General features: G+C 33.1%; 1 protein-coding gene across 9 annotated transcripts in view; it reads right to left on the bottom strand.

Moving 5' to 3' along the window:
• The window catches only part of LOC106624125 (platelet binding protein GspB), a 40,609-nt gene that overhangs the window by 7,911 nt on the left and 13,934 nt on the right, over positions 1 to 18,764 (bottom strand). The window contains exons 1-2 of one of the 9 annotated variants that reach the window (XM_014243852.3): positions 6,900 to 7,069; positions 6,737 to 6,839 (exon numbers count right to left, since the gene is read on the bottom strand). The exons of 5 other annotated variants lie outside the window; for them this stretch is intronic. In XM_014243852.3, the coding sequence (XP_014099327.2) occupies positions 6,737 to 6,839; positions 6,900 to 6,977 (181 nt within the window). In that variant the 5' untranslated portion in view covers positions 6,978 to 7,069. Of the gene's footprint in view, positions 1 to 168; positions 508 to 6,736; positions 6,840 to 6,899; positions 7,070 to 10,102; positions 10,640 to 18,764 lie in introns of those variants that run through there. 3 more of the 9 variants (XM_036362646.2, XM_014243810.3, XM_036362647.2) reach the window with 3 other exon arrangements.

Below are 18,764 nucleotides of genomic sequence, written 5' to 3' on the forward strand. Positions count from 1 at the left end.
TCATATGTTAAACTTGGAATTTCTTGAAATTTCAGTAAAAATACCATTACTATAAAATAATAATTTAAAATTTGAAACGTATATTTGTTTAAACATTCTAAAGTTTTTCAAAATCAATTTGAAATTTGGAGAAAATTTATAAAAAAAAAAAATATTACAACAACATACCAGTGCAAAGTTCCGTCTGTCTCCGCCTATACCGAACATCTGCTCTTCGAGTCTGGCGTTCGTACCTATCGTCAACCCAAATAGTCATTTGCATACAAGCAGCGATCGCAACACAGCCGAAGAAAAAGGCTAAAGCTGGAAAAATCAACAGTATAACGCCACCCATGTTGTTGACAATTTATACTATCTTTCAGTCTTTATTCGACTGCCGATGTGATGTTAGCTACACAATATTAGCACTAAATAAGCTCGTGCTCAATTTAACGTTCGTTTCGCTTATTTAACAACAAGAGCCTAGAATTCTATATTGCTGGCTCTTTTTTATTTCTGGCGCACGAAAAAATATTGTGTTTTGCTTGAACAGGTGAACTTTAAGAATAACCACGTAGCATTCTATGAAAACCAACTTAATTACTTTGGCACTGTTATCTGGTAAAATGTTGCTTACTAGCGTTTAATTTCAGGGGGAAGACAGGGATTGAGTGGATACTGTTACATTAGGTGGGTGCATATTTTGGTAAAAATAATTTTAGAGGAACTTGGAGTGTTTTCTTAGGGGATGTCTCCGAATTGAAAGCTAAAAAATTAAGCTCAACAAAGTTTTCTACGTAGTTCTAGCTAGGTGCGTATTTATTATTCTAATTCAGCTAAGGTAGTGCTTTAACAGTTTCGACTGATTTCTATTATTTAAAATAATCTACCACCCTATCAGTTATATACAATCATACACCTTTGGTTTTAGCCACTTTAAAGAGTTTATTCCAAAACGCAAAAATGACTAAGCAATAAGTTGGCGACTAATATTAACTACTGCAAAATAAACATATTTATACATATATATTGTATATACAAGTATGTTATATAGATTAGGTTAAATAGCTTACATGATATTATATATAAATATAATATGGTATATGTTAAACCAAAATTTTAAGAAGTTTAAGAAGAACATATGTAAGTACATGCATATTAGAAGAGTGCAAATCAGCTATAATTAAGGGATTATTTACCAGGGATGGGGTTTCCGTTGTGAGATAATACATATGTTACATGTGCCATTTAATTACAGGGTAATTGATGCAATGTTAGCTTTGGAAAACATACACAACTGAGCCACATTTAAAGTGACGTCTAGGAAAATAAAATCCATTCCAAACAAACTCTACTTGTCGCTTTTAAAATAAGCGACTTTTGAGTTAATGGACACCAACACAGAAGCTGTCGAGATGACGTTTCTTCAGCGATTTTTATGGTGTTATTTTAGCAATCGCGAGTTCTTCAAAATCCATATTTGAGTTTCGGCAACAAATCAAAAAGAGACTAATAATAAGTATCAACCTATTTATGTTGTATAGATCTACAAGTTATGTTAATAGCCTCTCATATTTCTCTATTGCAACCTAGATAATTTCCAGCACAATTTTTATATAATTTTGATATTGACGTTCTTAACAGAGGCGAGCGGAGCTAAAATAGAATAATCTGGATCGCATTTGATAGATCTGCGCTATTAGTTTATCAAAGAGTATTTATGCAATAAATTTTAATTTATGTGGCTTCGTAGAAGGGAATGGCTTGTTTAACATTCGCCTAAAAGTCTTTTTCACATAATATTGGTCATTCACAGGACCTTAGGAGAAATATAAATTCAATTCTTGTCATTTGCTGAAATTAAAAACTATCCAAATACATATTTTCCATTTTTGGCTAGGAAATTATTTTATCCGAGTCTGTAGTCCCTTTGTAAAAATTGCGTTTGCAGCAGATAAGTGGCTGGCAAAGCTGCAACCATTGGTTCAGTGAATCTTACCATCAGTTTTGATGCCATAAATCTGTTTCCCTAAATCTTCAGTAGCCGTTGCTTTCGTTCTCTACAAACCACATAAGTTATCTATTCAAAATCTGCGGATGTGTGTGTATATATTATATATGTAAATGTATAATCGCTATTAATGTATTTACGTTATAGCATCAGTGTTTTTCTTAATGAAACGACTGGGTAAAAACTCATGACGACGTACATACATGTGCATATATGCATTCGCCACGAGCGCGCTCTGCTCATAAAAATGCTTATTTAGAATAAAATATTATTTAATTGCTTATGAGCAAATACGAAAAGTTGTAAGTAATTGTAGAACTAAATATATCTCATGTGCATGTCGGTGTACTGTCTAGTCTCGTCTATAAGCGTGTGACTTTTTATACTACAATATACTACATTATTTTATCACTGTTTAATGTTTCAAGAATTATTAAAAAGGTGCGGTTTTTGTAAGTGATTAGAGACTTACATACAGAACTTCGTCCATTTTAGTGTAGGTAGGTATGTTAATAAGTCGATAAATAATAATAATTATTTGGGAATAACAATTGATTCGCTCTACGAGAAGCTAGTCTTATACTTGAAGTTAATCGGATGTCTATAAGGACGTGTTTATATAGAATTATTGTTAAATAGAATTACTCGATCAATTTAGAACAAAGAAGTAGAGGTGTGAATGTCACCCAGCAAGTCACGTCATATTTTGCTTTTTTATTTTCGCAAAGGGAAAAACGCATCGCAAGCTCACAAAAAGTTATGTGCTGTTTATGGCGACGAAGCCGTAAAAGAACGGCAGGTGATTTTTCACTCAAAGATGAAAACCGCTCTGGTCGTCTAGTTGAAGTTGATGACGACCTAATCAAAGCAATAATCGATTCGGATCGTCCCAGTACAAGACGTGAGATTGCAGAGAAGCTTCAGGTAGCACATACATGCATTGGAAATCACTTAAAACAACTTGGCTATGTTCAAAAACACGATACATGGGTTCCTCCCGAACTGAAAAAAACGCATTTAACGAAACGCATTAACAGCTGTGATTTGCTAAAGAAACATACTGAAAATTATCCATTTTTAAAACGAATGATAACTGGCGATGAAAAATGGGTTGTTTACAACAATATCGAGCTAAAAAGATCGTGGAGCAGGCCAGGTGAACCAGCTCAAACAACATCAAAAGCTGGTATTCATCAAAAGAAGGTTTTGTTATCAGTTTGGTGGGATTATAAAGGAATTGTCTACTTTGAACTCTTACCACCCAACCGAACGATCAATTCTGTTGTCTATATTGAACAACTAACGAAATTAAACAATGCAGTTGAAGAAAAGCGGCCCGAATTGATAAATCGAAAAGGTGATGTTGTATTCCATCATGACAATGCAAGGCCACACACATCTTTGGCCACTCGGCAAAAATTATTGGAGTTTGGTTGGGATGTTTTACCACACCCACCATATAGTCCTGACCTTGCAACATCGGATTACTTTTTGTTTCGATCTTTACAAAACTCCTTGAATGGTCAAAATTTCAATAATGATGATGATGTCAAATCGTACCTGATTCAGTTTTTTGCTAATAAAAACCAGAAGTTTTATGAAAGTGGGATTATGAAGCTGCCTGAAAGATGACAAAAGGTCATTGATCAAAATGGGCAATACATTACAGAATAAAGTTATTTAGTTCCATGAAAAAATTGTCTTGGAAAAAATTCGCTATTACTAAGTTGCCAGTCCAATACATATGATTGTGATTATCGTGCACTATCGATGCTACCGATAACGATAGTTTTAAATCATTACACTATGGTCGAAAAAATAAAATGTCCGAAATTTGCCACTGTAAGTATCAAAACTATTTTTTAAAAGAACAATAAGACAAACGGTAAATTAATTTTTGATCTATTCCTGTTCTGTGTGCTAAACGACTACAGTGCAGTGAACGGAGCTTTAAATTTGGCCTAAGCAGGAAACTAAAATTTTAGTATTAAATCGCGTTTAATTGAGTTATATTGTAATGAATATTGAACATAAAGGTATATACCATATAACAAAGTGACTTTTATGTAATAAAATGTTTACCCATTCTTTTAAAATTCATGTTTTACCAGTGACCTTTCGAGTGGTGTATTATTCTTTATGTGTTGACTTGAGTTAAAGAAAAAGTTGTGATCCCTGTCCTGCCCTCAAATGAAACATTTTTATACACTGAAGAAGGTATATTAAGTTTATCACGAAGTTTGTAACACCCAAAAGGAAAAGTCGAAGATCCTATTAGTATTATATAAATGATCAGCGTGATGAGATAAGTTGATTTAGACATGCCCGTCTGTCTGTCTGTATATATACAAACTAGTCTCTCAGTTTTTAGGCTATCGATCTGAAATATTGCACCTGTCCTTTTCTCACTAAGAAGCTGATCATTTGTCGGCTGCCATACAAACTGAACAATCGGAATCAAGTGCTTGTTTTTTGACGAGATCTCTTCGCGAAATTTGGCCTGAATTACTATTGAAGGCAACAATGTATTCTCCGCAGAAATTGGTCAGATCAGATCACTATATGTTATTGCTGCCATACAAATTGAACGATCGGAATTAAGTTATTGGGATTAGCCTTTGTATTTGTGAAGGGTATTATAGCTTCGGTGCAACCGAAGTTAACGTTTTTTTCTTATTTTAATATAATTAATGTTTTCTTAGTCTATGTTATTAAATTCAGCTGACACCTTTTGCACCTCTCTATGTTTTCTTGAGTTTATACCTAGCAGCTGTGTGCTGTCTTGCTTATATGTGCGTGTGTATGTATGCACGTGTAAGTTGTTGCTTAAATGTATATTTTGTTTCAAGAATTGACTCCTACTCCTACAGCTACCAACCGAAAATTCTATATCGATCATATTCTTTAACTAACTATGGTAGATAGCAAATTCTGTAATGGCTTAACTGAAACCACATTTGTATGCCAAGCCAAATCTACTGAGATAAACGATATTGACAAATGCTTACAAAAAAAATTCGAAGAGATCGCTACGAATAGGGATCCATTGAATGCCTACATTCGCTTTTTTGAATATTTTCTTCTCATTTCTTATAGACTTAAGTTTAAGCAATGGTATATTGTCTTAGAAAAAATAAGAAAGATTTGTAAAAAGGAAACAAAATAGTATTCAGGGCGAGTTTCGTAAAAAAAAGGGTTTAATTGTCAATAAATAAAGATCTTAAGATGTAATGACTGTATCATACACGAAAGAAATCACGGGTGGCTACAAATCAGGACTTGTTTAACTATTTTTATTAAAATTTAATTCGTTTTGATTACAATTATTTCTCCTCAATTTTGTTACTTTAATTAATAAATATCTAGTCAAAAGCAACGCAAAAGATTTAGAGTTTTTTACAAAATAATTTTGAAGGGGGCAGGCGGCGTGGGTAGTGTGAGAGAAGTGTGAAGAGTTTGATTAATGGTAATATAATTTTTTTTACTTATTGTAAGTATTTTTGATCGCTGATTCCATACAAGAGCGACCACTGTGAACTACAAAGAAATAATAATGGGATGTAACGGAAAAAAGATGAACATTTTTTACATTTAAAGTTTTTTTGGAGTTTTTTTAAAAACTTGCTTATCACATTGCTGTGTCTTACAAAAATTTATGACTTTAAATTGATTTTAATAAGACGAGATATGACCACAGTCCGTAGTCGTTCAGTTGTACAAACCACTCAGTTACCGTTATAATGAAGTTGGTTGAATATATTTAGTTATATACATTTTGTGTTTTGTGAGTCATTTCACTGAGTGTGTGGTATGGGCACCGGATCTGACAAAATTTTAAATTACTAAGAAGAACCTAATACCAAAGCCGTTCCTTCTCGGAAACAATAGTATTTCTGACATGAAGCAAATACCTTAATAATTGTTTTCGAAGTTTCGTGCAGTGAAGAAGTTAGAGGCGCCCACACAAGAAATCGGCACCTACTTTTCGACTAATGTCAGTATAGTTTTATATACAGCAGTCAACATTGACAGTGGTAAGCTCCAGAGAATTTTGTATTTTAAAAAAGCTTACTATAAAATCTAGCAGTAACGGCTAGTTAAATACGTCTCTGAGCATAGTTTTGTCATTTTAACAAGTTTCTCACAATAAGGTCTTAAAAGTAAAGATTAGTTATAGGTATATGAATATGGCAGCATTCCATAGATAATTTCTTAATGCGTGTTTTTCTACCTTTGCAAGTAGAATCATGCAGGTTTTTAGATCACATAAGTTTGCGGAAATTAGTGAAGATATTGAGCTTGATTCAGGTTGACTTAACAGACGTATACTAAAGTTAGAATTAAAAATGAAAAGTAATTCGTAATAATTAGAATACCAAAAGTTGCGCCAAAATTACCTGAGAGCCGAAAATTACATCAGAGTATTAATTTTACAACAACTAGATGAGATTATCTTTAATTTTTGTCAAGTCGAAAACAACTTGGCTATTTCAAAATTTTATCAAAATTCGTGTTTACGCATTTTTTTTACACTTGTATGCAGGTACATAGACGACAACTTTATACTCGTGGCCGTCGTGATTTACGAATGTTCTAAAAGTTTTTTAGGGGCTTTGCATTGTCTCGTTTCTAAATCTATATTTGAAGATTAAAACAACACAATACAATTCATCCTTACAGTCACTCTAATGCTACTGTACTGTTGTTAATTCCCAACAAGAAAAATCAGACTTATAAACAACATACCATATATATGTCCGATTGTTATCCGCCGATCTTGTCGGTCACGTCGATTTTCACTGTATGACTTGTTGCAGCCGCAATAATCCAATACAAACCACAGCACGCACTGAGTAATTCAGAAATGATTAATAGATATTTAGACTTATGAAAATACAAGAAAAGTTACCCGTAGTATAAAGTATGTAATTGGCATTATGATGAAAATTAAAAAAAATGTGAAGATATAAGCCAGAAATATATCCATTTTCGTTATCGGGAAATTATGTTAGAATAAGTATTTGAAAAATCAATTATTTTTATTATTTATATATATTACATGTATGTATTATCGATGCGCGTGCGATGTGTGCAAACACTTACGAGTTGAAGTGTGAAAATCTACAAAAATTAAGATTGTGACTTTCCTGATATCGTCCACCTTGTTGGCCGCTCGTAGTATTGTTTATCCGTACTAATTGGGGTTTTCGAATGAAACCGCTTTCAGGTGCAACCGCCGAACTCGTCTTGTTAGCCAATTGATAAGTCTGTGTACAAGCATATACACAATGAAGCCTGAAGGCCATGTACTTCACAACGTTAAGGCAGGAAGACAACGCCGACAAAGATCTGAGCAACTAAACCTTATCAATTCTTACTAGTTGTGTGCTTAAGTTGATAAGATTGGCGTGTGGTGCGTCGGTGTGCGCGGTGTGGTGAATGGGGGGAGCGGATCCGATAAGCATGTAAGGCAATAAGGCGCTTATTTATATCTGCTTATACCCAGAAGGAATTGATCAGCGTTACAAGCTGTCCCCTAGTTTTTGAGATATCGATCAGTAATTTTGCACCCACTTTTTCTCACTAAAAAGCTGCTTATTTGTTGAAACCGTCGATATCGCATCACTATAGGATATATCTGCCATACAAACTTAACGATCTTCACGAATCTCAAATTGTTCTGATCCGATCGATAAATGGACACTTTTTTATTTGTGAAGGGTATTATGGCTTCGGTGCAGCTAAAGTCAACGGTTTTTCTTGTTTTTGCTTTTATATGTGTTTTCATAAATATTTAAGATAGTGCACACGAACATTCGTCACCATGATGCGCAAAAATGTCGAACGAAAGTGGTGTGGGCATACTATATAATGTACTACTTGTATATACAGTTATGATCACAGTAATAGCAGTGAGGGTTGGACTATGCAAAAATCGGTTCTATTTGCAATAAAATTTCACTTCAAATTGTATTTTCAATTTGACATAACGGTATAGAAAGTTGGTATTCAATCAGGTTTGGTTAAAGCAATCTGCTCATGAGCACATTTCACATATCTCGACCTTTTTGAATTGCTCATAAAAATTGCAGTGCTGTCTTTGACAAATTAATTTACATTAAGATTTTACCCAATATTAACACAAAAACATATTATAATCAGTAAAATATTACATCTGAATTTCAAACAAAAGGTTCACAGATTAAGCGCTATTTTCGGTAATAAGATAACACTAGGCACTGTGGTCCACATATTCAATATATGGGGACTTGATAAATTGTTGTCCGATTTCGACATTTTGGACGTATGATAGCATAATTTAGAAGCCCTATTTCTGCACAGTTTTATTTCGATATATTTGTTAGTGCTTGATTTCTGTACTAAAAAGTGAAATATTTAGTTCTATTGTTACATACATTTAACCGAAAAGGGAGTGGTGTAACGCTCATTGTCCATTTTATACACTGACATCTTTATCATTTAAAAATTTTCAATATAACCGTTATATAATTTAGCTTTAGTCGCTTGTGAGATATTTGCACTAAACTTAGTAGAAGTCGGGGCCAGATCCACTTTTAAACAATTTTAACTCACAAATGCCCTTCTTTACTGTGATCTCTTTTACCAAATTACAATTTTTTATCCTTTGCGGCTTAGATATGGCCAGTAGTCCGACTCCGCTCATTTACAATAACGACCTCTCGGCAGTGCCAAGGAACACGTCTACCGTGTTTCATCGATATATCTTAATTGGTTACTCAAGTTATCGCTTGCACAGGAAGACGGATATACAAACAGCCACCCAGATTTCAACTCGTTTCGTTATCCTGATCATTTATATACTATACACATATCTTCATATAAATACCTAACTTGTTACAAGTTAAAACTGTATTTTAGTTATCTGTATTTAAAAACATTAACCGTTTGTTTGTTAATACGAATATGGAATCCGGTTTTTCGAATTTGCGGATAGTTCTAGATTCAAAACTTTTTGCGAAATCCGTAGAGCGAATTTCTTCTTGATTTTTTGAACTTCATGACATTCAAAATACCTAACTCGACTGATTTTTGTCCTATATTTGTTTTATTTTAGCTCTCGATTATAGAATTTGTTATGTAGTTCTATATCTATCTAAGTATATATTTTTGTATAGTTCTTTTCAATACGGAGAAGAAAATTTATCAAATCAGTCTCTATAGACTAAAACTAGTCGCTCAATTTTTGAGATACTGATCTGAAATCTTGTATCCGACTTTTTCTAGCCAAGTAGCTGCTTATTTGTCGAAACCGCCGATGTCGGATCACTATAGCATATAGCTGTGATACAAACGATCAAAATCAAGTTCTTACATGAGAAACTTTTTTATTTGACGAGCTATCTTCACCAAATTTGACATGTGTTATTGTCCAAGGTAACGCTAAAATCTCGGAAGACATTTTTCTGGTCGAACCACAATAGCATATAGTAGCTGTCATATAAACTGAACGGTTAAAATCAAGTTTTTTTTTATTTCTGAAGGTATCTAGCTTTGGTGCAATCGAATGTAACGTTTTTTCTTGTTTTATTTATAGTAGATTTACCCATTTTGAATACGTTCTCATGAAATTAAGAAATTTTGCATCTATCTCCGCTCAACTTTGAAATTAGTCCCTAGATATTTGGGAAATTATATCTTTTGCTTGATAAAAGATAACGGTTAATTTGGATAACGTTGTTTTATGTGTTATAAATTACATTAGGGCTTTGTGCTTTTAAGCTCCAAACTTTTACGAAATATATGCACCTATATATATTTTATTTATTTAAGAGAGGAAGTTTTCGACCTGAAAAGCTCTCTTCTTACCAAAACTGAGCTAAATACTTAATGAGACGCGACAACGCTTTTATTGTTATTGATGTTTTTGTTTACTCTTTTGTACAGTTAACTATGCGGCACATGCTGTGTTAAAACAAAGATAACATTTGTGGGTGATCGTTTGTTTACTAAGCAAACAACCGCCAGGCATTGCAGGGCATTCACGTCACCAAAATTTAAGTTATTTTTTAATACAAATTTGCACACCTTTAAATTAAGGCGTTTTCGGAAACAATATAACTACTTCACTACCTTTAAACATACCACTTTCTGAGTGCATGGAATAGCGTCGTCCGTTCCGTTCTCTGTCGTCCACATGCATGCCCCTATGTGGCCGATTAGTGTATTGCATATAGATCCAAAGTATTACACGTAAACACAAACTAAACACCACAAACGAGAGAAATACCATAAAGAATGCCGATAGGTAGAGTAAAACACTCTGCAAATCTGCCGATAAATTCGCCATATTCGGTAAAACTGTTATTAACTGCAGATTCACTACGTTTTAATGTGTCTTCCAAGCTGCCAGCAGGATGCTATTGTTCTTCAGCTGATTTACAACTCAAATAAAAAAAAATGCCGAAACTCTATTATTATTGCTTTGGAGTTTTTGTTTTTGAAAATATTTCGTGTTTGACAGTTTGTTTCAAATCAAATAGTTTCGATAAGTTCTTGTGTGTTCACGAGTTACCCAAAACGCATGAAATTTAACTTAACTGTTCTTTACAGTTCATCCACCTAAGTACGCGTACAGCTCAAATAACTTTTCACAACAAATTCAGTACGTTGTCGCTGATGATAGTACAACGCGGTGAAAATTAAAAAAAAATTCCAATTTGGTTTATCTGTTTTGAACAGAGAGCGAGTACGTACATGAGCGCTACACCTACAAATATTTATATCCAATTTATATTTTTGTATATGTCCATATTTATATACCTATATCTAGATACAGATAGAGGTGCATATACACAAGATCTTAATCATACAGGGTGGGCCAAATATGACTTTTATGCCAAAAGCTTTATGAATATTGTTTTGGTTACTACTATATTCTGAAAATACTAGAGTAACCCTTAATGCTTTCAAAAAGGTTAGATGTCATGTTTGGCTATAATAAATTGGTTCTCGAAAAATTTACATATGGTACTTAAGCTACTGAATATTAACCATCGATTCCACATACCTATGCTCGCAATCTGTCTGTGCTGCTCGCTTCTAAAAAAATTTACATGTAAAAACAAAGTTAGCGAGTTGATATCTTATATGTTTCGAAGTATTGCTTTATAGGTTTTACACAAGCTTTGCTTTTGTGTATTGTATATTGTCTAAGCTCAAGGCTTCACTGTGAGTGATACCAGCTTGTTTGAGCAGCTGGAATATTTTGTTCAATTTGTTACTCTCTAAGTAAGTCGTTTTAATTTATGAGCATCTTAAAGTGATCAGTTTGGTAAAGCAATGCATATAGACCAGAGTATATAATTTTTGAAAGCAAAAAAAAATTATGGTCGAATGAAACCCAAGATAAAATAAGAAAGATAAAATATAAAAAAAATGAAGGAAAAATAATTTACGGGAGACCCGAGGTCGAGAATGGGAAAAGGAGGAGCGTTTTAAGGATTGAAAACGGTTTAACTCAATTTCCGGCAAAACTATGAGTCCAATAGAAAACAGTTATACGACAAAGTTGAAGATGATGAAAATATCTACAACCTTTGTATTAACACCTTTATCATATTACTTCAAAATTTTTGTGAAATATTCAGTTAACCACGCATTTTGGTTTTTTATTTCTATATTGTACATAAAAAGTAGTTTCTTTCACGAAATTTGGTGTAAACTTATCTTCTTGTCCCAAACACACTGTATTTTTTATTTAAAAAAGGAGAAAACCTTATTTAGACTTAAAATCGAAACAAAAAAAAAAGCTTCAATTGTCTATAGTTAGATAGTCTTCCTAATTTATTTATACATATTTGTCAGTCCTGAGAGTATGAAAACATTTCACCTATCATAGTAGTTCACAACAGGATGAAGGTTATCTGATTTCTGAAGCGGTCTTTGGGACCACGTAAGGACGTAAGCTTAGTTACAAGTAGTGAAGATATCGAAAGGCCACTACAGTATTGGAAATATTGCTGGGACAAGAGTTTGTATCAATACCCTAATTGAGGTTCTGTTGTAGATTGTAAAGTGATCAGTGAATAGTAAAAAATCTCTCTCATTCCAAATCACATGCTCTGAAAAATGTACGCGATTATTGGGGGGAGAAGTGAAAGGGTTAATAAATCTCCTTTTAACACACATATGAAAATGTATTATTTTTTTGGGATATTTTATAGTCTTTGACTACGTAGAAAGATAAAGATATATAAATATCAAATGCAGTAAAACTTTATCTAATTACCTCTCATTGTCGAGGTAGGGTTTGCTTTCATTTATTAATTTGTGCAAACCGTAAACTCCTCGATCCCCTCCCCGACCAAAAACAGCAGATAATATTTACATATGCATATGACGCTTGACAGTTTTTGTCAGTGAGCAAATGTATTACAAATTATCTACAATTTAGCAATACCGGCGTATAAATTGCGCATAAGTATGCACTGTACCACACAAATACATACATACATCTCGGTTATACACAAGCCGGGTAATGAGAAAACTTTTTGTAAAACTTAGATTACTCATACGTTACGTTGGCCACCTTGCATACAGATTAGTTGCAAATGATTAGTTGGAAGTTACTATACGACAGATGACTCTGCATTGTGTAAGATTATTATAGATAAGCTAAATTGTAAGCTCTTACATTAACAAATGTAAATGTGAAAATGAACAGTCGAATCTCGAAAAACAATGGGAAACCTCCAAATTTATTTATATACGACTTAAGAAACATTCTCATAACATTTCTAAGCATGCGATTTTACACTCCTCCCCTTGTTGAAAAGCACAAGAAAGAAGAGCTGGACAGAAGGCCAAAAGTACATATATATGTTAGTATTGTTCTGCTTCAAACCTGATACATTTTAGGTATCCCAGAAAGGATGCAAGAATTAGCGCTGAATCCCGTGCGTATTTTGCTATTATACTCATACATTTATTGCTTTTTAATGTAGTATTTTTTTTTTGTGCAAATTAAAAGAGAAGACATGGACCCTTCGAATAAAGAATATTTTGCATCCTTGCTCTGTGCTAAATATTAAAAAAAAAAAAATCAAAATATGGAAAGCATTTATAAATACCAAACGGGATGAATATGGCGTATTTCACCATTTGTATAAATATTTAGGACGTTATCCGCAGTTTTTTTAAATATGCATGTAGTTCTTTCAACGCGGGTCGGCGCCGAAAAAGGCTTCTAAACTGTTTTCTCACATTGGTCAGCTTTACGCTCGGATTCGATCAGTGTCCACTCTGCGATGCCGGAACAATTTCGTATGAAAATGTACACAGACAGTTTTGAAGCTTATTTCTCCACGTCCAATATGCCGTCCTAAGAAGTCTGTGGTGTCAGATAGCTTGACAAATGTTGTCATTAACATAGTACTGAATTTTTTGCGATTGGTTCATGTTCACTTATCGCAGAATACTAACACTAATCAAATATCGCCAATCATAGCTATTGATACTTCTCTGGAACTAAAGAAATTTTATGCATGTACAAGCATTTTTCCAGGTGAATTCCTGCTAGTATACTACATATGCATGTATATATAAATAAGTATAGTAAAATAAAAAAAGAAATTTGCCACAAAATATTCAAACTTCAATCTTTCTTTTAAACGGTTAGGTTTATGAAAGAAACATCAACATCATTTTGTAGAGCATTCAATTTCCTACAAAATCCAAATCCGAAATATGTTTTCGAGGAGTTGGAAGCGATATATGAATCTTTCTATCCGATCATGATAAAAAAAGAATAACGGTAAAGCGAAAGACCTTCCCGTTACAATTGAGAGCTGATACGCCTTTTTTAACGGCCAATTTTTTCGAGTACCAAACAAAAAATTAAGCATTAATTTTTTTGACCCAATCTAATATATTTATTGAATATCTTTCCCAAAAGTAATACTAACTCTCTTAGGATAATCAGATACACCAAACCATCAGCATGTATACGGTCTAAGCACGTTAAATTATTAATTTTCGTGAAATATTTTTAACAACCAAAAAAAGCACTTTCTATTCCATATTTGACCATACCTTTACTTCATACAATTTGCAAAAGTATTTAATATTCAGCTCCACCTGACTTTATTATTTCGTTGCAGACTAACTTAATAAAGTTATATAATTAATGCTATTAATTTTGCCAATGACTAATACATATACTAAAATTATTTAAAACCAAGAAAAAACGTTAACTTCGGTTGCACCGAAGCTATAATACCCTTCACAGATACAAAAGGTCCTTACAATAACTTGATTCATATCTAATTTCGTGAATCGGCTATTAAAAATAAAATTTTTTCCATGCAGGCACTTTACTCTGATCGTGCTGTTTACATGATAGCAGATAGAAAATAACTCATGCCAAATTTCGTCAAGATACCATACAAGCTCTTGATTTCGATCGTTCAGTTTGTATGACAGCTATATGCTATAATCATTCGATCTATACAATTTCTTCGGAGATTTCATTGTTGCTTTAAATAATAATCCATGCAAAATTTCGGTAAGATACCTCGTCAAATGAAAGAGTTTTCATTACAAGGACTTTACTCCGATTGTTCAGTTAATATGGCAGCTATAGGTTATATTCATCCGATCTGTTCAAGGTTTTCGGAGATTACTTTGTTGTCTCAAACAATTACTCATGTCTAATTTCGTGAAGATATTACGTCAAATAATCCGATATCGGCCGTTCCGACAAATGAGCAGCTTCTTAGTGAGAAAAGGACTGGTACAAAATTTAAGATCGATATCTTAAAAACAGACGGACATGGCTAAATCAACTCAGCTCATCATGCTGATCATTTATATATAAATTTTATAAGGTCTCCGACGTTTCCTTTTGGGTGTTACAAACTTCGTGGCAAACTTAATATACCCTGTTCAGGGTATAAAAATTAATTAACCAGCTTTATCACTATGCTTCAAAGCCATTGTCCGAGTAAGTTACCAACTGTTGGCGTTCTATTGAATTTTATTTAAATTTATCATCATCCATTATTTGAATTTTTTTGTTTATAGAGCTTACATTTCATTTACATACAGACAACTGTCACAAAACCTCATTACTTTCTAGTCATTGCCACTTATCAAGCATTAAAGGACGTGCGCCTTCAATAAAGACATTCGCTCTTTTTTATTATAAAAGCATTGAACTTTTTCGGAAAAGACTCACTATCTTTGTCAAGAGTAAATAAATTTCAATATAATTAATATTTGTATGGCAAAAACTTAAGCTGTTTAGTATTTATAGCCATAATGATTATTTAGGTAATTTACCTTTTCTTAAAAATACAGTCGTATATTTGAATTTGTTTAAAATCACGAAGATATGGAAATACATTAAAAGGATTATTTCCTCAAATATTTCAAAAATATTTGTGAGAATTTTCAACCTCAAAATGCATTGTGGGGGGATATAGGTATTTGTGGCTTATAGGAGTTTAATATCGCATATTTATTTACTAAATACAGAATTCAAACCATGAATATAAAAGTGGACATAGTTATTGAGTTGAGTTAACTCAAAATGTATTCCGTCGAAGCCCATAACATTTTGTGTGGTTCTTTTAACTTTTTTTGCAACTTTGCTGAGGCCTATGCAACCTTAGTTACCAAATTCATTCCTATAAGTTAAAATCCGGTCGAAAATAATTTTTACTTGCTGCATACAGTAGCTGTTTTAGCTTACAAATCTTGTACTTTTAAAATCATTTAAACTAAACGAACCAGTCCGGCGTATATGCCATTATTTTAATTCTTATACTTATACTCGTACTATCTTCTCTTAATAAAAAAATTCCGAATTAAAAATTTTCTACACGAAATTTGGCGCAGATCGTTATCCATGGCTGCTCTATAACCTCCGAACAAATAGTTTCGATCGGACGCATATAGCTGTCAATTAAACTGATCGATCAAAATCAAGATCTTTTTATACCGTTTATGCTATAAAGAATGCACCTGTGAAGCGTATTATAACTTCGATGCAGCTTGTTTCTCACTCACTTATTTTAAGCTCGTCGGTTACGTGCTTAACATTTCGCGTAATTTCTTTGACCATTTGCCCATTTTATTTCGCGTATCAATGTAAATATTAATATAATTATTTTTAAGAAACGCTGGGTAATTAGTTAATCTGAAAAACAAAAACAAAACCTTGGTAATAAAATAACCTATAAGTTTGACTTGGATTATTTCACCAAAATTCAGCAACTCATTGCCCTTGAAAGCTTCCTCACCCACGACAGTCGGGAAAAAATGTAAATCACGGAAAACTCTTCGGCAATTAGTTATATAATATTTACCGCTCGTGCTAGTTGGATAACACTGTGTAAGTTAATAAAATTAACAAACAGTTAATTTGGGCACCGTTGCTGCACTAGGAAATACTTGGCATAAACGTAACACGCTGGTGAGAACACGCCACTAATAATACATAAATCATATCTAAACAAACAAACTGTAACTCTGTGTGAGTAAATGCCAAGAGCAAAATTAAAATGCTCAAATTAAACTGATTAAATATGCTACATGGAGCACTTTGAAATCGCGAGCTTAAGAATTTATGTGTGTATATGTTATATTGTTCGTATTTATATATAATTTGTTCATTTTACTATTAAATTAAATTCTATTAACGGAAATTTAATATTTAAAGTAAAGCAAAAACAACGCTACAATGGTTATTTGCTCAGAGTTCTGTGAGCTTTGTGGCAAGTTACTTTGATGACCGCTTTTGGCCACTTGGCGTGGCGGTAATTTGAACACAGCTTGAAATAATGAGTTTGCGTTCTTTGCTGGATAAAGTGGGCAAAATTTTTTGGTTTTGTGTTTAGTTGTGTTTAATGTGAACTAGCTGAGTGATTTGACAGCTCTTTGTTTCCGCAAATCATTGCTGGCGCTGCTAATGATGGTCAAAGTTATTTTTTATAAAAGTAAAATATGCATGTTTGTAGGTATGCGTGTATGTATTGTATATATGCGTGTGTATAATGTACATATAGCATGAAATTTCCAAAATAACCAAATTGGTCTGCTCGTCGATCATATCACGCGCTGTAGCTATTTTTTTTCAATAACTGAACAAATACTCATACTTTTGAGTTAGCGTAATTAAAATTTTATTAATTGCGGCGTAAATGATTCGCCGAATGCGGTCATAAAAAAGAATACTCTCATTAATTGAACAAAAACATTATTATGTGTGTTCATTACCGCATTTAGAATCTTATGGCGTACTTTCGAAAAATACTAGTGTTTTATTACTTTTGGTCAGCAGGTGTTGGCAAAAAAGCAAAATGAAGTGATCATTGTCCATTTGCTATTAGTGCATAAATCAATACACCACAGTGTTAATGTCTACATTAAACTAATAAAATTAAGCGAAGTCAAATTTACGATAATTTTTAATATGATATGTGCGAGTGCTCGTTTCCTTTCAAATTTTGATTTAAGATTTAGACAAATAATTATTGAGCTTTATTAAAACATGTAAGAGTGGTCCAAGTTCGGGTGTAACCGAACATTTCATACTCTTGCAACTTGCAAAAATCAAAGTCGAGGAAAATTATTTGCGAATATTACATACAACAAACCAAAAGTTCGCAATATGAACTGATGTCCACATGTTCGGTATCAGGGGACTTGAACACACCTTAAACACATTATTCATGCCGATATATTCATTGGTTCTTTATTCGTATACTGTAGTTAAAAAAAAACGTTATATGAAGAGTGGGCGGGACTATTTTCCGATTTAATTCATTTTTAGACTGTTGGAAGAGATAACAAAAAAATTTGTTCTGATCATATTTGGATGATTTGGCTTAAGTGGTTTTTGGAGATACATACTTGTACATTGAACCTAATAGATGGCGGGGCCACGCCCATTTTTTAAAATAATTCAAAACCAAAGATGCCCCAACCCCCTTGGGTGCCAAGAAACACGTGTGCTAAGTTTCATCCAGATACCTAAATTTTAACTCAAGTTATGGTTGCACGGACGGTCGGATGGATAGAGAGACTGATTTCAACTCGTCTCATCATCCTGACCATTTATTTATACATAATCCTATATCTAAGTCAATTATTTTAAGGTGATACAAACAACCGTTAGGGGAATAAAACTAAAATAAATAAAATATAAACTCACCAAATCGCAGCATTTGGTATTTACATCCCTGGGTGGAACTTGGAGCATTACCATATGAAGATTGTTGCCAAATGAAATAAGAGCTCGCAGAATTTTTTTAAGTCACTCAAGCAGTCATTTCAAAATGTTTAAAAGCAGCCGGATACATTCAAAAGCAATGAAATCAATGACTACCGATGAATTGGAGCTAAAGGACGTTGAAAGACGATTTTCAGAAATGACGCTTGAACGGAACAACAAGAAGTTGTTTTTACATAGGGTTGTGACTGGTGATAAAAAATGGATCCATTACGACAACCCGAAACATAAAAAATTATATTATAATTGAAATCTGATCAACCAGCCAAATCAACTACAAAGCCAAATATCCATGACGCCATGATAAATTGTATTTGGAGAGATCAAAAGACACAGGAATACAGCACGCTATGAGCTTCCATCTACTTACTTTTTTCGATGTTACCGACAATTGTAATTACACAGGGTTGTATTGTAATAACACAAAAAAAGTTGAAAAACAATAACAACTCATCCTAATTTTCTAATACAAAATTTCAGTTGAAGTGGAACTGAGTAAAA

This window comes from Bactrocera oleae, chromosome 4 (genome assembly GCF_042242935.1).
Source record: "Bactrocera oleae isolate idBacOlea1 chromosome 4, idBacOlea1, whole genome shotgun sequence".
Lineage (NCBI taxonomy): Eukaryota > Metazoa > Arthropoda > Insecta > Diptera > Tephritidae > Bactrocera > Bactrocera oleae.